The sequence below is a fragment of the Ambystoma mexicanum genome, chromosome 1p, assembly GCF_040938575.1.
Source record: "Ambystoma mexicanum isolate Mex_15411 chromosome 1p, UKY_AmexF1_1, whole genome shotgun sequence".
Lineage (NCBI taxonomy): Eukaryota > Metazoa > Chordata > Amphibia > Caudata > Ambystomatidae > Ambystoma > Ambystoma mexicanum.
In genome coordinates, this window is record NC_090921.1 from 191,191,162 (window position 1) to 191,213,155 (window position 21,994).

The window sequence follows — 21,994 nt, forward strand, 5'->3', positions numbered from 1 at the left end:
ATAGGACTCAGGATTGATTGCTTGTGGAGTAGACCACGGCAGAGACCCCTTAAGAAGGCTGGTTGGTGAGCACCCTTCAGGAATTTTTCAGGGAGTAGATGATTTTCCCCTTCTTCGTAAGCCGAGTCCAGGTGTTTCCGTGGGTTTAGGGGCATCTCAGTCTTAGGTGGTAGGGGAGGTGCTCCTCCTTGGGGGCTCAGTTCTTCATCGGGCGGGTGTAGATTGGCCCCCCCCCTAGGATGCCTCCCGCCTCCTTCAGCAAACTGAGCAGGGTCCGATTTTGCAGGAGTTACGGCTCTGAATCCGCTCCAGAGATTCCACAGTCCATACCACCGCCCAGGAGAGTCAGAGATTCATTTTACCCCATAAATATAGCTCTTATGGGTCGTGATCCAATGGAGGCTCGCATCGAGATGACCTGTGCTTCGGCGCTCCAAGCCACGCCCCCTCATGGTAATGATTTTTAAAGATTTCCGTAGTTCTGTATTTTTGTTAAGACTTTATATGGAATTTTAGGTATTTGAATGGTGGGTAGAGCGAAAGGTTTGTATTAAGGCAAAAGCTTATAAATTTAAATAAAAGAACAAACTACTCACCTGATGGATACCTTACTTATTTCCATTGATTCCTCGTTGTCCTGGCAACCTGCCAACAAAATTTGGTCTGCTAACTGCGATTTTGCAGTTTCCTCGCACATTTATTGTGACATTCTTGGCAATGCAAAATAATCAAATGGAACTAGCATATTCAGGCATATGTATGGTTCTGCACAAGACAATGCCACGGAGTAGTGTAGTGACAAGGCCGATCTCAGAGCTGCACTGTGTTGCCTGGTGGTTATAATAAACCTCCGAGCAGACTGCATCTGAAGTGTAATTCAGAAGATGAGGAAAGAACATACGCAAAGTTAGGTAATTTTGTTCTACTGTAAGTTCTGAGTCTTATCCCACAGTATCTTGATTTCCTGCGTTGCACCAAGTCACTGTGCATTCACTAAAGAAAATGAATGATGCCTATTTTACTGTTATTCTCTTAAGAAATGCCAGTGTCTCCTTCCTTCCATACAGGATGATCTGGTTCAGATTTAGGAGCCTTACCTTAAACAACCCTGGTTTAAACAATTTGTTTGCATCACTTCTACTTTTCCTGTCTAGCTTATCTTCCAAATGGGTTGTGGTGTCTTGGGAATAGCAATCTAATGATCATCTTTCTGTTTCTCTTCTGTAGAGTTGCACACGCTGTGGCAAAACGAGGAGCGGGCCGCCATTTCATCTGGAAAAGTGAATGAGATCTGGCATCGACGGCACGACTATTGGTTGCTGGCAGGCATCGTGCTGTATCCTTTGTGGCAGTTCCCCCACACCTTTGCATTACCTTTGAAAAGACATAGCACATTTTTATAGCTGACCCTAAATAACGATTTGCTCTCCACATTTGTCAACCCAGTCCTCCAGTGGTTACATACCCTTCATGTCTAGCAATTTTGTGTTAAAGGATTCCTCTTCCTATTTCTTTTTTCTCTTGTTTCTATTTTTTCCATCATAAATCCTCACTCTGTTTTGTTTATTCCCTTCTTGATCTTTTGACTTGAATGTATTTCATCCTCTGACAGATTTCTTATCTGATGCAATTCTTCCTAGGGACAAGACTGGCTCTGAAACCTTTTCAATAGCTCTATGCACGATATCAGAAATACCTAAAGGTAGGCCTACGTGCAGCTTGACCTCAAGTTCCTATTTCCACGTGCTCATTTCGGAGAGCAATATTAAGGCTCGACAATGAGGCCTCAGGAATTAAGACTCGGCAGGAGTGTAAAGGATACATTCTGTTGTCTGAACCACACAAACTGTGTTTGATGCATTGGTCGACCTCACAATACTGATACTTGCAATTTCTCTGAATTCATGCACCTTAAGGCCATCAGGGAAGGGGTGGCCAAGTTCTTCACCGCCCTGTCAAGGGGACTAAGGCACAAAGACTTTGCTCTTTCACTAATCCAACTCCAGATCCGAATGCATTCTGGGAGGTGTCCCTGGATCTGACTCTTGTTCCAGAAAAAAGTAGAAGAACGTATTGAGCTTTTGCACTGAAATACCGTTCTTTTTTGTACTTCCGGAGGTGGTGCCAATGATCCCTGACCCTGTAGTCTCCACAACTTTCTGAGAAATCTGCTGTTATTTTGGTTCTAACTTAAGAGGTGCTGTTTCCTTTGGTCTCCTCTTTTACTGCTTAAAGCAAATATTTTGGAAGATGATTTTGGGGATTTTCTCACCGGCCCTGATGTGGGCGGCTACATCCTCACCAACAGGGCTGCTCCTTTGCTCAACAATGGAGTTCACAATGTTCACCACAACCGCACACCTTTGGGTTTGGTCTTGGCTGGATTTCTAGGCCTTTTCACGCTGGCCCAGTCTTCCAAGGCCTTAACACCATAGCCTCAGCAGACTTGTTCCCTCCCCTTTTGGATGAGGCCGATTTTTAGGAAATATTTTCTTTTAGCTGATTTTCTCCCATAGGCTTTAATGGTAGACTCTCGCTTATTGCCGTTAACTGCTTCCTGACCTGACATTTTGGAGGTAAGTAAAGCTCTCGGCTTTACTTCCCTTACTTTTGCTCACTTTTATGGGTAAATGGATCAGTCCGTAAGACTAACAGTACTGGGAAGACCCTGTTTCCCTTAGCGGAATTCTTGTATTTTTAAAGTGGCACACATCACCTTAATACTTTGTATCCTTATAAATCTTTCCTTTTCAACTTTATTGTTGAATTCGAAATGTGTCTAGGATGGGCTGGTGGCAGCAGATCATTCAATGGATTGCTTTTCTCCCGCAGATTCCTCATCATGCTAGATATCCATCATCCAGCTCTGCTGTTCAGAAACTTTTCGACAGGGGGTATAGTGGACCTCGACGTCGATCTGTCTTGTCTGGCACTCTATCGTCGGCGCTGGATGTGACGTCCGGCGTGGTATATATAACACGTCACTACGCCCCATGCTTCAGTACCTTTTTTCCATGCGCTTGCATGACTTGAGTTTACTCGACGTTCGTATTGTCGTATGCTTGTATCTGCTTAGATTGAAATGTGCCACCCTTCCTCCACTCCTGGAGTTGAAGGTGCATAGATGCTTCTCTATCTACCGTTTTGCTTACCTATTTCTGTACTTCATGCAACCTCATGTCAACAACAAAACAATCTGAGGGACCTCGACGCATGAAGGACCATGGGTACAGTAGACTTCACACTAGGGATAGTATTCCTGACGCGCCCAGTCGACGTCCCGTTTCAAGTTTTGAAAACAAATCATGGAATACTATGCGTCTACCACTAGATGTCGGCCTATGCATAGCATGTGAATCTAAGCAGACACAAGCATCAGAAATACGATTATTACAGTGAGTAAGCTATGATCTATCCCCTTCTATCGTGGAAAAATAAACTGAGGCTCAACTTTCACTGCACTGCATAATGGGATACGAGATCAAAGTATAGTTGGCCAGCACAATGATGCTGACAAGAATTGAGTATTGTAAAAACCTCTACCAGATCCTCCCTGAGTACTAAGTACAGCACTTTACCTGATTCAACCTAGGAAGTCATCACTATGGCTTTCAATTCCTTGCACTAGCTACCTTTAAAGAAAAGTATTGACTTCACACGTTACCTTCATAGATCTTGGCCGTCCTGCTCCAAAACATCCATCAACCGGTTTGATTCTCCTCTATGAATGTATACCCTCTGCGGCAAGAAGGTTCGAGCAACTGTCCACTTTCAGGAAAATGAAATGCATGCGCAGGTATACTGGGCCAGGCGGGGCTCACTCCGGAGCAAACTATCTCTGAGCATCAAGCAGGGGAAAAACTATATGACAAGTGCACCCTTCTTTCTCCTCTACCTTTTAGGCCGTCCCCTGTTCTTAATAGACGCACCTTGATGCTTTGCACCCAGTGACTAAGATAGCTGGCATACTTCATTCACTCTGCCTTTCTGCTCATTTATCTTTGTTTGCTCTCTCATCCCATGACTTTTGTTCTGAAGTTGTATACTTTGTTTCACATGTACTGCCTTTGTATTGCACCTCTCTAGTACTTATATCCATGATGCTGCGCCTCCGAGCATTCCTGCTCTTTGCATTTTCATCCTCCCATGCTCTTGTACTGATCTTCATACTTTGAGTGCTTTCAATGTCCTTTTATTCCCCTCAATTGTTTCACCTTCTCTCCTCCCCTTCCTCACAGGGTGTCCCAAAGCAATCTGTGTTTTAGTGGGTGCCTATAAAACAGCAGAAAATAGTGTTGTACCATGGCCGCTGTAAACTGACCGCTGCCATTTTCTCTTGTTTACTTCTACCAGCCTTTTTTTTTTCCCACGAGGGTACAGACATTTCTATAAATAAATAAAAAAACAGCATTTTCATGTGCGTGTAATATTTGAAAGGAAAGACAGATACGACATTGACATATTTATACATTTAATAAATACCTATTTTAATGGTAGTTTTCCAATTGAGGGACTTCTCTTGTTGATACCTTCGGGTGTGCCTCGCGACCTAGATTAGATTGTGTATTCCATTCTCCTTAGATTTAAATGTGCATGTGCATGCTCCTGTCGCATGGGTGTGAGCATCTACGGAGACGATGAGCCCCTCTCCTCCGTTGCTAAAGTAGAAAAAGGTTGGGGTGTGCTTACACCTTCTTCTGCGCAAGGATATGTTGACTTAGTACTTTTTCACAATAAAGACATCCAGTTTGGTTTTATCTGACAATTCTTTATTTGTGCTTAACAGTTCTTAAATTGTGCTTTGTTTGCCCTTGTGGATGACACGTGTATACGCCGGGCCTTGCCTTTTTCAAATCCGGACCTTAAGGTAATGATGTACAGGTTGAGTCAATGGCTAGATCATGTGATTCGTAAATTAATGGGCTCAACCCCACCTAAAAATTATCACGTCTCCTGCTTCATGCGTCCAGTTGAGTTACCATTTTTATGGTAGATTGTCTGTGGTCCTGCTCATAGACCGAACTAGACAATGTTTATACATCATTATACATTTAATGAAGGTATCCATGGAGAATTATATGTAGCCAGCCTTCTATTAACTTGGTTCCTCTTATCTGCACATTCCAACTTTTCTTTCCTATTCCTCTCTACACATGTTGCCATCTTCCTGTCTCCCATATGCAGAATACAACAAAAGTGTCAGAAGTAATCTAGATGGAGCCATTCTAAGTGTTTTCAGATCAGATGATCCCTCCTAGATGTTAAGATTTTATAGGATACCTGGCAATTCGGCTGCTTTACAATTTTTTGTTATTCCTTAATGGTCTTTGTAGTCATGGCTATGCCCGGTGGCAGGATATCCAGAATGACAACCCATTTGCTATAATAAATGAGCCATTTAAAACCGAAGCCAACAAGGGCAACTTCTTGGAGATGAAAAACAAATTCTTAGCCAGAAGATTTAAGGTAAGGAAAGCTGCAGATTCCTAAGCCACTATGTGTATGTGTTTATATGCTATTTCTGACTGGAAAGTTGTAGTATGGGTTGTTGGCTCTTGGTGGGTGGTCCTCCATCAGTGAGCATTTGAGTAACAATGGATTGCATTCTCCCACAGATTCTTCACCTTGATAGATCATCCCCTCAGTGTCCGTTCACAGAAAAAGTTGACATGGGGTGTAAGGCGGCTCAACAGTCTCCTCGACCCCTTCATGCCTCGAGCACATCACTCCTCCACTCCTGACTCAACGTCAGCGGTTGTATATATAGCATGCACTACGCCCCCTTAACTCAGTCCATTTTTACACGCTAAGCAAGCTATATGGAACATGGCTAATTATTATTAAACTTTTTCTGCTGCTGTATATGTGATCCCAAGCCTTTGGGATTCAAACACTGCCAGGACTGAGGCTCTACAATGTCCATCATGGACCCGCACAACATTTGAGTGTGGTGTTTATGGGGTGGAGCATAATACAGAGCAATGCAGTTTCAGTCAGTCTATAAACCCGAAGGCCTTGAGGGAACGCACGGCGAAACAGGCGGAAGAAGGTCCCCTTACAGTCCAGGATGTCTACTAAATCTGTGAGGCCCACTCCTGAGAAAAAAGATTCCAGGTTAAGGCAGGAAGCATAAGAGATAAAAGGGGGGGTCTCACTCTTTTAGTGAGTCAAATTATTCTTTGCCATCCTCCCACAAGAAGAAAAAGAAGCACAGGCACAACTCAGACTCTTTGGAGGCAGTAAGCGTACCCCTACAAGGGGGCACCTTAAGAGGAATGGTAGGAGTTTAGGCAGAATATGTTGCAGCTATTTGAGAAGGCTGTGGTAGGTTACAGCTTTGGCCTCAACACCGTTGGTGGGGCCACCGACGACCGCGTCCTGAGTCACTGACATAAAGGTGTTGAAGTGTCATACGCCCTTGAGCTCCACCTCTTTGAAACCTAAGGAGGCTCTGGCTTCGGCACCACCCCCAACAGGGCGCAGAGCACACAAGCCAATATTTCCCTTTAGACGTCAGCACGATGCAAGACAAGGGCTACGTCTCTGAATCCAGGGTAGGCTTCTTCGAGTGCATGCAATAGATATTCAATGACGATGTGAAGCCCATTCCCTTTGGGATGGAGACTTTGATGTTTGCAGGGCTTGATTTTGTATTGGACTTTGCCAGACTATACAGAGCTGCAGGCCTGCACGACGCAAGTGGGATTGAGAAGTCTCCCGGTATCGAGCTGCAGGTGGCTATGTCATATGAGCACCTGAATGCTTGGTTTCAGAAGGTTGTCAAGAATGTGATCGCTAGCCTCACCCTCAGAGCCCAGTTACAACAGTATTAGCTTACACATTTTTTGGACAAAGGGCCACAATCGGAGAAGGAAACATCAAACACTGACCTCCTCAACACCGGCTGTCGTTAATGAACTTCCGAATACACATAAACCAGCTAGCTGTGATCTGCCTTTTATCGCCATGCACCAGATCGCCAAAGAGCTGGTGATCCAGGCCGTAAACGTCCACTCGAGGCCATCGACATCAAATTTTCCTACGGATTGGGAGTTGAAGGAAATGGATGCTCTTGCAAAACCGATATTGGCGCCTGGAAGTACGGTGCTAAAGGCAATCATTTCTTCTAACACTTTTGCAAAGTATTGCCACATTCTTTGGATGATATTTCTGAGGCAGCCACCCACCTACCAGAAGGGGAAATTAGAGACGACTTTCTGCAGATTGTAAATACCAAAAAGGCTGACCTCAAAGTAGAAGATTGCGTCAGGAGGTCAGTGGCATCAATGATCCTGCAGAGAGCTTCATACCTTCGAGGCTTGGGCCTTTTACCAAATGTGCAGTCAACACTCCTCAGAATGCCATTCGATGGAGGAAAACATTTTTTGGAACATGGGCTGATGAGTCTCTGGAGATATTTAAGAATTGCAGCAAATGTTCATCGAATGGCAGTCTAATAACCTACCAAGCAATCTTTTTCCTACCAAGCAATCTTTTTCCTTCATTTCATGAGGCAGGAACTGTTGATGCTCCACTCCCTTTGTAAAAGTAGTGCAGTTGCCCCAAGCCAAGCAAGAGCAGAAAAGGTACTCCCGCCCCAGCAACCGTAGGGGAAGCAAAAAGCCAAACCTCTGTCTCTCTGATGTCGGTGGCATCATCAAAATCTCTTTTTGAGGTCTCTCTCCATTCTCCTCTGGTTAGAGGAAGAGTCTTGGCAGGAAGGAGAGTATCTCCGGACACCAGGGCTCTCCAGTTCGTGGCACAGAGCTATTAACTGCCATTACTCAGAGCCCCAGACTGACCACCCCCTCTTCCTCCCAAGTTCCAGGAATAATTAAAATCACTACTGCTGAAGGGCGCAGTGGAGGAGGTGCCATCTCGGAATAGAGGTACGGTTTGGCTCTCTCACTACTTCCTGGTGCCCATCTCAGGCCGCTCGCTTCACCCAAACTATCTATTGCCCCACCCCTTTCAGGCATGCCCTGTAGGATAATTGCCGGTCAGTTCTGATTCTCTACGTTTGCGTGATAAATGCCATCAGATTGTACATATCTTTCCTTGTTTTTGTATGAAATTGTGCCTGGCCCTAAGTTCTAGTTCTGTAGGTTAACTGCCGGTCGGTCCTGTTTCTGTATGTTTGGATAATGACTGCCATCAGGCTACCTCACCTGTCTCTGTATGTAAGCATGCCTGTTCCACACTAGCTTGTTTAGTACTTTGTACCTGCAACAGCACCTACGGGTTGTATGTGCGCTTTGCAAAGGAAATAAATAAAATAAATAAATAAGGGGGAAGGACTTCGTCCCATCCTGACCTCAGGGCCTTGAGCAAGTTCCTGCTGAACGATAAGTTTATGATGGTGATTGTAGCCAAGATTGTATGCAGTACCCTTTGGGTGCACTACAACAACCCTGACCTCCTGGCAATAGGAACCCAACCTTTGGTATAAGTCTGTACTACACAGGTTAGTAGCGTGATTGAGCAGCCAGGCTTATCTCAAGAGGGGTCAATGTGAGCTGTAGGGGAGTTGCACAGAGATTCACAGTGACAAGTATTCAAATAAACTCTTACACACAAGGTTTCTTGATTAAACAATTATTAATTTATTTCACAGTCAGTTTGAATAAGCCTTCTTCAGAAGGGGGCAATGTAATAGCAATACACTTCAAAATACACTGTGAACGGGAGGAAAGGGAGGAACGGGAAGAAGGGGAGAAATGGTGGGATCACCTCCGTGAGGGGGGAATACAGCTGGGTAACCACCGTGAGAGGGAACAGCGGCGACACCTTCCAGGACTGAACCCAGCAGCGCTGGGAGCCGAGGAAACAGGCAGTGACAGCCCGGCAGATCCCGCTCCCTTATTGTGTGGAGGCGAACTGGAAACGAACAGTAAAGACCCGGCAGTTCCCAACCTCTTTATTCACAGCGGGTCATTATATAAGGAGGACACAGCTAACGGGAAGCCCTCCCATGTGACCGCAGGCTCCGCACAGAGGGAGAGTCGGGCAGGCGGTCACGGTCTCTTGCACATTCCCGTCTCCCCTGCAGCCATGCGCCACGCGGCTTTCCCCACAGATGCCGTCACTAAGTTACACATGTCCGAGTCCGCATTTCCCAATCATTGCTCACCTGCCTGTGGGAAGTACAATGCTACAGAAGCGTTGATAGCATCGTCTGGCAGGGAGACAGAGGTACCCCGCAAAACTCTGGTGTTGACGGGAGAGACTGCATGGCAAACCACGGGCAAAGAGAAAGGGGGCGGAGCTTGGGGGTATATTTATAGAAAAAGAGGCCAGAGCAGCCCTGATTGGTCCACACAGCCCCAACCCCTATATAAGGGTGAAACTGATGGACTGTGTGTGTTTTTCCGCTTCTCTTGCAGAACACCGGGGAAGGGAGAGAGAGAACTGCACCTGAGGCGCTCTGGGCGTATGAAGACTAGGCGTCACCTTTTCACGGTTCATCCTTATCACAGAAGAAGAAAGAACTCTATTCAAGAACTTTGAACAATCATTTTTATTATTTGTATCTTTTCTTTGTGAACCTGAATAAAAGCAATTTTAAGTTCCTTCAAGCCTGCTGCTGTCTGCCTCATCCTTACAAATGTGGTGGCAGCGGTGGGATACTGCAGCACGCCATGGAGGGCATTATTAAAACTCTAGCCGAAGGACAACAGCAGCTCCAACAGATTATCCAGGTCCAGACTCACCAGGCACAGACGGACCATCAAACCATACAACAAGCGCTCCAGCTCCAGGCCGCAAGTCAAGGTGCACTGAAGAAAGTCACATATGCCATGGCAACAAGCAGAGGGTCCCCCATGGCCCCTACGGCAGTGTTACAGAAATTCCAACCTGGTGAAGATCCATCCTATTTCTTCACCAACTTTGAAAGAGTCGCTCGCAATGCCCAATGGGCTGTTGACAAATGGGGACACTTTATAGCCCCCTTGCTGACTGGAACTATGCATGGGGCCTACCAAGCCACCAACCCAACAGGTGACACAGCGTACACCGAAATCAAAAGAACCATACTGTAACGCATGGGCATGGATGAAGAAGCGTATCGGATCAGGCTCCGAGAGACAAAACTGAAACCGGGGGAGACCCCCTGTTAGGGAGAATTCTCTGTTTAGGCTGAATTTCCTAACCTAGTGAGTCCCCCAGCAGCTTTGCTGGATGTCTGGAGTTTGTTTTTTTCTCCTGCCAAGAGTGAGTCTCTTTTCCTCACACTCGTGGACATGATTTGAGGGGTTCCTTTGACTGTTAATGTGTTTTATGGGCTATGGGGTCTTTTACTCCATAGGGTCTCATGTGTTTTTACTATGTGTGTTACACAGCACCCTCAGTGCAGTGACACCGGGGTGGCATAGTGACACCCCACCATAGACTCCATACCCTGGGACTGACTACCGTCTCCCAGGGCATGTAAAGTCACCATTGGCTTTACTAGTCCCAAATTACGAACAGAAACCAGTACAAACCATCATATTGTGGACTTACTGGTCGGGGCAATTCGATTGCCCCGGGGTCTGTTATTCGAGGGGGCACGTCTCCGTCCCCACTGATCGAGTTTTGGCTGGTGGCAGTGGATACTACTTTTTATATTTGACCGCAAATATATCTCTATGGGATTTTCCCATTGTTCGAGGCTACCAACTTTAATTATTTAATTCCTATAGCCTCGAACATACTGCCGGGTTATTTATTTAATATTAATTCACCGGTTGGTATTTTTTGCCAGAACTCGATTCTAAAATGGCGTTTGTGTTCTCTTCTGTGACTCCAACCCAAGTCGAACCCTTTGATCCACTTTTTGGCGGGCTTCTCCAAAAGTGGTGCCACTCTGTCTGGGTACCACAGGGGGTGTGGGAGGGGGTTTAGGCACCCTGGACTGAGTTGCCTTGACAACTCAAGTCGCACTCTTGTGTGATTGGCCCAAGTGGTGAGCAGGCCGGCTCACCACTTAGCATGTTCGATTGACCGCTAGGCTGAATTAATGGGGGTTTCTTGCATAAAAGCAGGGCTTTTGGGACTGGAACTTCAGAAGTCGCCACAGGACCTGAGAATCCGAAGAGGGAGAAGCTGAGCCGACCTGCAAAGACGCCACCGGTGGAGCCCTGCTGAGCCGTCTCACCACTTCCCGACGACGGAGGAGATCTTCTTGCCGGAGAGTCTCTTCCCCTTGAGCTGGTGGGGACAACCAGTTTGCTTTCCTTTTTCGCCTACCAGGACGTCTAGTGGTCGAATTGCCCGTGCCAAGCACCTCGGCAACCGGATAGCCACTTACCACTGAACCGCGAAAGAAAGGACCACTCCTTTTAATCGAGAAACTCCACGGCTGGTTTCTTCCCTGGCAGCACACCGACCTCCTGCTTTCCTCCCCGCCGAGATCTTCTCTTCTTCCGGATGAAGCACCGACTTGCAACCGCTGCCAGGAACAACTGCCCCCGCTGGAGTGTTCTCACCATTTCAAGGTACTGTGTCCGCCTGCCCTCCCTTTCTATAGATTGCTACAAGGTGACAGTAAATCCTTAACCTTCTAGACTGGGCTGGCCTCTTGACCATCTAACTGGTCCCTTTCTTTTGGTCCAACTTCTTTCTGAACCTTTTTGAGACTTTTGTGCACTTTTCAACCGTGTGACCTTGGACACATTTCGTTCTGATCCTCTTAAAGTGGATCCGGCTTTCTGAACTCTAACTTCACGGTTTGATTCTGCCTTCCTCTCTTGCTGTGTTCTTTTGAAAGTGTTGGGACCTGTTTCAATTTATGCTCTGCCTTTCCCTCCCTTCGAAACCGAATTATTAGAGTGCCATCTGCGTTAAGCGCTCACCACTGTCTGAAAATAAGTGGGGCTTTACTTAAGACTTGTCTAATATTCTTTTAAGGGAGTGTATATACTTTAGTGACTGTGTTTTTGAACATGCTTGAGATTAGTGCCAGTGTGTTTTCTTAGATGTGTTTTTAAATAAATGATTATATCTTTTACACCAAAGCTCTGGTCAGTGTTTGCTCATTCTACTGTGCTTGCCTGCCCTATTGTGTATGCTCTGTATACTGCCTAACTCTTCTTGAGAGAAGTCTGACTGCTCAGCCACAGCTACCAGGTAAATATGGGTGGTGTGGACTGCTACCAATTGGGTTTACTGCTAACTCCTGTAGTCCTAAACTTTTTGCAGTGGTCCCTAAGGGAACTGCACAGGTTTCTGCCTAACACCCCCAGACAATTGTACTATCGTGTCCAAGACCTGACCGAAAAATGGCTTAAACCATCCAGTAGCAGTATCCAAGACATAATGGATAGAGTAAAGTTGGAACAGTTCACAGAAGCTCTACCATCTTCAATGCAACGGTGGGTTCGACAACACCATCGACCCACGCTTCCGGAAGCCATTGATATTGCTTCTGCTTTCCAGAAGGCGGGGTCGGTTCGCGTGCCTCCCACTGACCTCGCCCTTTCAAGAAACTCCGCCCTAAAAACTCAGGGGACAGGGGAACAAAGGACAAGAATGGACTCCAAGGGTACACCCTGGCCAGGCTTAAGCCGCAGTGTTTCGATTGTGGAGACTGGGGGCATATAGCAAGGTTTTGCCCCAAGAAACCTAAACCTGCGGAACGAATGGAACTCGGATTCATCCCAGGAAGAGAGTACCGGATAAAGTCGAGACCCTTATTTTCTAGATGTCCGTGTGGATGGTACTCCCCGACGGGCCCTTCTCGACAGCGGGAGTGAACAAACGGCAGTCGGACCGGAAGTAAGTGGGGAAGGGCTTGGGTTGGAAACTACCATACCTATAAAATGTGTTCATGGACACACAAATGCGTATCCGTCCAAAGAGGTTACCATAGAAGTAAAAGGGGTCGAGTCCAAGATGAAGGTCGCCATTATGCCTCACTTGCCAACACCGGTACTGCTAAGGACAGACCTCCCTTCCTTTCAGGACTGTGTAAAGGATGCAGAATGGCTGAAGACAGCTCCCTTTTCGCAAATAGAATTCAATCATGTCGTACCCAGGTCTCCAAGGAAAAGTAGGAGTGAAGTGAGAAGGGGAAAGAGAAAATGGGCAGAAGAGAAAAGGTTTGAGGGTATATAGACTGGTTAGCAGATGATAAAAAGCCTACTTTGCGAAGCGAGTTAAGCACAGATCCCACACTAAGGGTTGCTTGGGACCAGGCCTTAGTCCCTCCAGAAAAGGGTACCTCTTATCCCTGGTCATCAAGGGGTCTTCTGTACCGGGTAACCAAAGACAAAGGAAACCATGAAGTCGAACAATTATTATTACCCCTGAGTTTCAGACCTACCATAGTGAAATTGGCACATGATGATAAGACAGGGGGTCATTTGGCAAGAGACAAAACTCAAGAAAAAGTCCTAAAAAGGTTCTATTGGCCAGGAGTCTATCGGGATTTGACAAGATATTGTGAAGAATGTAAAGTCTGCCAGAAAACCAATCCAGAATACCTCCCAAAGCCCCTTTGCAACCTTTACCCCTTATAAAAGAACCCTTTTTCCGTATTGGAATTGATATAGTTGGACCCTTGGAACCTAATAGCCATGGACATCAATACATCCTAGTCATTGTGGATTATGCCACGAGATTCCCTGAAGCCTTCCCCGTGAGAGGTATAAGCACAAAACAAGTCTGTAACCTGCTTGTACCCTTCTTCGCCCGTGTGGGTATACCATCCGAAATAATTACTGACCAGGGAAGACATTTTGTATCTGGTGTGATGCAGAGGGCATGCCAACAGCTGAACATAAGACGGATACGTACCACGATTTATCATCCACAGACAGATGGCCCGGTGGAACGATATAATAAAACAATTAAACAGATGTTAAAAAAAGTGACTGAGCCTACAGGCACTAATTGGGACCAAGTGTTACCATGGGTACTTATGGCTTTAAGAGACACCCCTCAGTCCTCCACCAGGTTCTCCCCGTTCGAACTGTTGTTCGGACACAAACCTCGAACAGTCCTGGATACGGCCCGAAGTGAATGGGACGACCAGGAGGAAGAGACCCAATTTATGGACTATGTCATTAATCTTCGAGACAACTTAACCAAGTTAAGGGAGTTGGCAAGGGAGAATCTGGGCCGCTAACAGATAAATCTGGAAAAATATTACAATCGGTCTGCACGGGTACGAACTTTCCAGAAAGGGGAAAAAGTGCTGGTCTTGTTACCCACATCATACAATAAAATGTTGGCCCAGTGGAGAGGTCCATATACAGTGGTAGCAGTGCTTGGTCCTGTGAATTACTTAATAGAACAGCCAGACAGGAGAGAAAAAAGAAAAAACTACCACGTCAACCTCCTGAAAGCATGGAAGGAGCCCAATAAAGCACCAACAGGGATGAATGCATTATCAAGGGACGAACCAAACAGCAAATCAGAACCAATCGCTCTACAGGCCGTTCAGTGGGGTCCTGGCTTAACGGAAGAGAAGAAGAAAGAATTAATGGAAGTCCTTAACCCTTTAAGTGGAGTTTTCTCTTTCTACCCTTGAAGAACCTCCCTTGTAGAACATCGAATAGAGACATTACCAAACCAATACGTCAGAATCAGACCATATCGACTTCCGGAAACAAAAAGGGCAACAGTACAGGCAGAAGTTGAAGAGATGTTGAAACTGGGAGTAATAGAAAAATCAACCAGTCATTGGTCTTCCCCGATAGTGCTGGTCCCTAAACCGGATGGTTCCACCTGGTTTTGTATGGATTATCGAAAACTAAATGAGATTTCTACATTCCAAGCCTATCCCATGCCTCGTGTAGATGAATTGTTGGAAAGGCTGGGAGCAGCACAGTATCTCACGACTATAGACCTTACCAAGGGTTATTGGCAGATACCTTTAAGAGAAGAAAAGATCAAAACCGCTTTCTCCACACCATCGGGATTATACCAGTTTACAGTCTTGCCTTTTGGACTCCATGGGGCCCCGGCCACGTTCCAGTCATTGATGAACCAGGTGCTGAGAACTCATAGTGCCTATTGTTCGGCGTACTTAGATGACATTATAGTATTCAGCAATAGTTGGAAAGAACATCTTATTCATCTTCAAAATGTCATCAAGGAGTTGGACGGAGCGGGCTTAAAAATCAACCCGAAAAAAACAACCATAGGTGCCCAACAAACCTGGTATCTAGGATATCTAGTTGGGGGTGGAAAAATACGTCCTCAACTAGACAAAGTAAAAGCCATTTTGAAGTTACCAATGCCAAACAGGAAGCAGATCATGGCCTTTTTGGGTTTTGTGGGATACTATAGGAGGTTTATTCCCATGTTTTCAACAGTAGCGGCACCATTGACCGAAGCATTGAAAAGTACCTACACCAAGTCCATCCACATGGACCAGGAAGCCTTTAAAGCCTTTAACCACCTAAAGGAAGCCATTTCAGTACTCTCAGTGTTATGTTGCCACGATTTCAAGAAAGAATTCTTCCTTCAAACTGACGCCTCGGGAGTTGGGTTAGGTGCCATTCTTTCCCAGGGAGTGGAGGAAGATCTTTACCCAGTGGCGTTTATTAGCCAAAAACTACTACCACATGAAGAGTCTTGTTCCACTCTGGAAAAAGAGTGTTTGGCTATTAAGTGGAAACCAGCGTGTTCTAAAATGGTTCCTTACTCTACAAGCTTTTTCCTTCAGGACTGTACATAAACCTGCATCGTTCCAGGTGGTCCCGGATTATCTCTCCCGAAGCATGGATCGACTCGAACGGCTCGATTCTTCGGGGAGCGTTTGTGAACGGGAGGAAAGGGAGGAACGGGAAGAAGGGGAGAAATGGTGGAATCACCTCCGTGACGGGGGAATACAGCTGGGTAACCACTGTGACAGGGAACAGTGGCAACACCTTCCCGGACTGAACCCAGCAGCGCAGGGAGCCGAGGAAACAGGCAGTGACAGCCCGGCGGTTCCCGCTCCCTTATCGCGTGGAGCCGAACAGGAAACGGACAGTAAAGACCTGGCGGTTCCCAACCTCTTCATTCACTGCGGGTCATTATATAAGGAGAACACAGTTAACTGGAAGCCCTCGCATGTGACCGCAGGCTCCGCACAGAGGGAGAGTCGGGCAGGCGGTGACGGTCTCTTGCACATTCCCGTCTCCCCTGCAGCCATGCGCCACGCGGCTTTCCCCACAGATGCCGTCACTAAGTAACACAAGTCTGAGTCCGCATTTCCCAATCATTGCTCACCTGCCTGTTGGAAGTACAACGCTACGGAAGCGTTGATAGCATCGTTTGGCAGGGTGACAGAGGTACCCTGCAAAACTCCGGTGTTGACGGGAGAGGCTGCATGGCAAACCACGGGCAAAGAGAAAGGGTGCGGAGCTTGGGGGTATATTTATAGAAAAAGAGGCTAGAGCAGGCCTGATTGGTCCACACAGCCCCAACCCCTATATAAGGGTGAAACTGATGAAGGACTGTGTGTTTTTTTCGCTTCTCTTGCAGAACACCGGGGAAGAGAGAGAGAGAACTGCACCTGAGACGCTCTGGTCGTATGAAGACTAGGCGTCACCTTTTCATGGTTCATCCTTATCTCGGGAGAAGAAATAACTCTATTCAAGGACTTTGAACAATCATTTTATTTTTTTTCTCTTCTTTGTGAACCTGAATAAAGGCAATTTTAAGTTCCTTCAAGCCAGCTGCTGTCTGCCTCATCCTTACATACACATTCTTAATATTTCTTAATCAGTAAGTACCCTTTTGAGATGGCACACAGACACTTCCTACACCCTCAGGGGACTTAAGTAGTTAGGACACTGGACATTAATATATCACTGTTTGCATTTAGAATTAGATTTAATAGTTTGTCAAAGAGAAAGGTTATTATAACTAAACAAGAGATTTCACAAATATTCTTAAAGCAGGTAAGTACTTTTGAATTCCCCACGCCCCAATGCAAAGTTAGTTAACCCCTTCCTGGGAGCAAGACTAAACTCAATTACAGAGGGAAGAAGAGTCATTCAGGAAGCCAGGCTAGGCCAAAGTCAATTGGGCAAAAGTCTAGGTGAAACGGAAGCACTTTAAAGGTAGGTAAAAGTCTTGCACAATGTTTTAGAAGTCTTTGTAGAAAAGAAGAAATCAAAGTAGGTCCACAAGCTGTTTAGACTTGTGAGGTAACGAAGCTGTTAGCAACTCTATAGTGCAACCAAGACAGATCTCAGCAGAGAACAAGAAAGGTTACACGACAAGCGGTAAGTTCTCTTAGACTGTACAGTACCTTTGGTTCGAAGGAAATGGCTTTGGCTGACTTCTGTTCCTGTGCAGCTCTGCAGATCCTGTGTTCCTTGGCCTCAGTCGTGGGGGCAAGAGGGAGGACGTCTGGGGGGCTACTGCACTGCAACGGGACGATTGTTGACAGAAAAGGACCCACTTCTATTCAGTGGCACTTTGCGGTTTCAGCTCCTCGCGTCCAAGCAAATAGCACCACCGCAGACTCTTGGCTGTTGAGATGGGCTTTCCTTCATCTGGGGTCTAGCACTCTGTTGAGGTGGCTCAGGCTTGGTAAGTCCTGCTTCCTGGGAGTCCGGAGGATCTTCCTGGAGCTCTTGGCCAACTTAAAAGCAACGCACTGAAACTGGTGTTCCTCTCCCTGGCTATTCAGTTCCAGCAGCAACTGCAGTGGAATTACAACCAGCTCCGAGAGGATGTCCAGGTGGCTTACTTTAGAGTTGATTGGTCCCACCAACTCAAAGGGGCGAGGCGAATTTGAAGTTTCAACACAGCAACAGGGCTTCACTTCAAAGTTCATCTTCGGATTCCTTCATCCAGTGGTCTACTCTGCCTTCCAAGCCAAAATGCCTCGCACTTTATGCAGGTTTATCCCATTCATTCCAGCCTAGCTGTCAGTCACCCAGCACAGTGGCTGTCCTTTGCTTGACAGCCAGCCGGCCAACCACCTAGGAGGCTAAGCACAGGGAGTTTCGGGCACCTCCCTGGCTTCCTGCACCTGCCAGACACCCTGGAGCCAGAGGCGGGTTTCCCTCGTGAATCCCGCCAAAGGCAAAGGGAACAAAGGGACCAAACCTGGTTTGGCACGCAGAGTAAATCTCAAGAAGGACCTTTCCACAAAGAAATGGTGAAAAAAGAAGACCGGGCCATTTTGACAAAAATGGCAGCCATGGGTGCTTTACTGCAGCTGCGAACGCAGCCTGCTGTAAACGCACACCAAGGTAGTTAAAAGTAAACCACTGCCACCAGCCATTAATTGAGGAAACGGTAACATAAAAACATGTTACATGAGAAACTAGACAAAGGGGATACTAGGTAACCCCTCCAGCACCCTATTGTAAGATAGTGTGTGCTGGGTCTAGAAAGTTACAAATGTAAGTAAAGTCAATTTCCCTTTACTGCTCTTGGAAGCAGTAGTTTATCCCAGACAAGCTATTCAAACCTTTGGGAAATCTGAAAGACTTCCCTGTGCCACTGCACTGAAGGTATATAAAAGATGATGCCTATGGAGTTGGTCAGACTCCACAACCAAAAGCACCAAAGTTCAAAAATCACATTAAAAATACACGAGATAGTGGGGAAAAAAGGGTCTCGCACTCTCCAGGCTAAAAATGCAAGCCCTCCAAATCCAGCAAAGGTGCTGGGGGTCTCTAAGGTAGAGAGGAATTAGCACATTTCTAAGAATTCTCCCTAACAGTGATGCTGCAAGAGATTCTCCATGGTCTACAGTACCAGGAGTGGTTGGTGTCTGGGACTACAACTCCCATCACACGTAGACATAGTCCATTGCAAGGGTTAACAGACGTTATAGATAAAAACAACTGAAGAGCCTGAGGTTGCAGAGGCCTGCTATAGACCTATCCATCAGAGGCTGTGATATAGAACCTGTAGCAGCGGACAGGTTATCGGAAAGTGATAAAGAACAGAACAGTACAAAGGGGCAGACCTCACATCACAGCAGGCGGAATGATTGCTACAGTAACGACACGGACTACAACTCCCAGAATGCCTCAACAGATGCATTTTCTATATAAAAGCCAGCAACGGGGAAAAGAAAGCAGGGAAAGAAGGCGAAAATCCTCATTTCCTTATATGAATGGACTCTCACAGTTAAGGGTTAAAACTAACGCTGATTCCGTGTGTATGGAGCAGGGAGGAGGGGAATTAGCATCGGCTGTACTGCGCCCTGAGGCAGCACCTGTGATTAATTGCTGGGGAGGAGGAGGGGCACACGGGTTTAAAGCTGCACTAAACGCCTCAACGTGTGTCTCATTTTTCAGGAGTGGAAGGCGACGGCCGGCATGGATTCCGAGTGGGAAGAGACAAGCTCACAACACCGGTGGGCTTATTAGAGGAAGAAGGGAACTCCGCAGGACGAACCCTTACAGAGACGGCAGGCAACACTGTGCGCGGAGTAGAGCGCAGTCACCACGAGAGGGACTGTTCACAAGGTGATACAAATACTGGAGGTTTTTTTTTAGTTTGTTCTTTCACTTCAAGGACGGCAAGAATACTGGAGGAACTTTACACGCCAGCTCGCAATCAAAGGCTGGATCTCTCTGCCGCGGGTGCTCAGACGAGCGTGTGAAAGAAACCGCTCAACACGGCACGAACGAAGGTGCTAACGGAGGACTTTAACCCGTGAGGTCACGGTACAAACTTGGGGGGGGGTTGGAATATTTGAATGGCGGTGACGAACTGCCTTATTTAAACATACCGGTCCATTGTATTCCTTCATGGTATGATATAGTTTTCTTGGAGGTAAGCCTTAACCTATGATTCCGGTCACATTCGGAAAAAGGGAATTCTGAGAAGCCTGGTTGGCACTTTAATTTTGAATTGAGACTTTTTGCAGAACCCCCCCTTTTGCAACTTGAAGTGCTGTCAAAATAAATATCATTTGTCAAAATCCTCTGGTGTCTCCGGCTCACTACTTAACAGTGGTGGCAGCGGTGGGATGCTGTAGAGACACGTCTACTTTGACATAATGGAAGCAGTCATCAAAGCATTGGCTGAAGGCTAACAACAATTACAACAGCTGGTACAGGTACAAAGACATCAAGCCCAAGCAGATCGACAAGCCCTGCAACAGGCTCTACAGGTACAAACAGCAGCCCAAGAGCAGGGCAGGGAAGCTCTGCGAATTCTGGGAGAAACAGTAGCGGCGCACAGGACACATCCAGCCATTCCACCCACAGTGCTTCATAAATACCAAGCGGGAGACGATCCCAGTTTCTTCTTTGTGAATTTTGAGCGCATAGCCCGAGCGGCACAATGGCCCCAGGACAGATGGTCTTTCTTTTTGGCGCCCCTGCTCACGGGAGTAATGCAAGGGGCATATCAGGCGGCCAATCAGAACGGGGACACCCCGTATGTGGACATCAAGAAGTCAGTACTGGAGAGGCTAGGGATGGATGAGGAATCCTATAGGCTCCAGTTTCGGGAAACCAGACTAAAACCTGGCGAAAGCCCAAGACAGTTGTTCTACAGGATACAAGATCTAACGGAGAAATGGTTGCAAACCAATACCGCCACGATCGGGCAAATCAAGGAGAAGGTAATGCTGGAGCAATTTATTGAAGCACTGCCAGGTCCTATCCAACGGTGGGTTAGGCAACATCACCATCTGAAATTGTCCGAAGCCATAGACGTGGCCATAGCCTACCAGAAAGCTGGAATTCCTCGCAGTGTGGCAGCATCTGCAGCAAAGCATCACTATGATCTTCCCGCCTTACGCAGTAACCACCGGGGAAGTGCACCTGAGCCACGGGTCAGACAGGAACCTAAGGCAACCAACGGAACCAACATAACAAAAGGGCAGGCGCCCCAATGCTTTGAATGCGGGGAATAGGGTCACATCGGCCGGTTCTGTGCCAAGAGTAACAAGACCGAACGCATGGAAATAAGCACCTTACAACCGCAGGGGAATAGAATAAGACTACCCTATGTGATAGAAGTTACTGTGGATGGTCATCCTCAACAAGCCATGATGGATAGTGGAAGCCGGCAGACAGCCATACAACCCCATGTGAGTGAACAAGATCCAGGACAGGTGAGAACTATTGACATTAAATGTGTACATGGGGACGTTAAAGGGTATCCCACAAAAGACGTTGTGTTAGGGTTACAGGGAGAAGAAATACCCGTTAAAGTGGCTATTATACCCACCCTACCCGCGCCCGTACTAATAGGGACAGACATTCCCGAATTTGATAAATGGTTAAAGGAAGCTCCCTTTTCACAAACCGAGATAATTGGGAGGAATCTAAGGGGAAAACTCACCAAGAAACAGAAAAGGGAAAATAACCAGGCTGGGCACCTGGGAAGAGATATTGCCCTCATAGATTGGAGGGTTGGGGATCATCTGCCATCCTTCAGGACCGAAGTCGGTCTTGACGAGACTCTAAAGCGAGCTCGCGAACAAGCTTTAACCATAAAAGACTCACCAGTTACCACTCCTTACTTCAAAGAAAAACAAGGGCTTTATTATAGAGTGACCCGAGGAACAGACAACCAAGAGAAGGAACAACTGTTGGTTCCTCAGTCATATCGGAAAACCTTGATCCAACTGGCACACGATCATACCACAGGGGGTCACTTAGCTGAAAACATGACGGGAAAGAGGGTGTTACAGAATTTCTACTGGCCTGGGATTTACGCTGAAATAGCTAGATATTGCCAAGAGTGTGTCATATGTCAGAAAACGAGCAATCATACCCCGGCTCGGGTACCCCTGCATAGAATGCCTTTGATCAAGGAGCCCTTTCAAAGGATAGGTATGGACATAGTCGGTCCGTTAGAACCCTCCAGTAGAGGATTTCGGTTCCTCCTGGTCATAGTGGACTACGCCACCAGATATCCTGAGGCTTTTCCTTTAAGAGGTATCTCTGCCAGACAAGTGTGTGATGTACTGTTACCATTCTTTGCTAGAGTGGGAATACCCCTTGAGATAGTGACAGACCAAGGGAGTAATTTCATGTCGGTGGTAATGAAAGAGGTGTGCAAAACTTTGGGTATACATCACTTGAGAACCTCA

General features: G+C 46.6%; 1 protein-coding gene across 14 annotated transcripts in view; it reads left to right on the forward strand.

Moving 5' to 3' along the window:
• CHD3 (chromodomain helicase DNA binding protein 3) overlaps positions 1-21,994 on the forward strand; it is a 2,755,261-nt gene that overhangs the window by 2,345,588 nt on the left and 387,679 nt on the right. For 13 of the 14 annotated variants that reach the window (XM_069646310.1, XM_069646296.1, XM_069646309.1 and 10 more), the window contains 2 exons: positions 1,228-1,336; positions 5,334-5,466. In XM_069646310.1, coding sequence (XP_069502411.1) covers positions 1,228-1,336; positions 5,334-5,466 — 242 coding nt within the window. Of the gene's footprint in view, positions 1-1,227; positions 1,337-5,333; positions 5,467-9,383; positions 9,472-21,994 lie in introns of those variants that run through there. The other variant, XM_069646312.1, reaches the window with a different exon arrangement.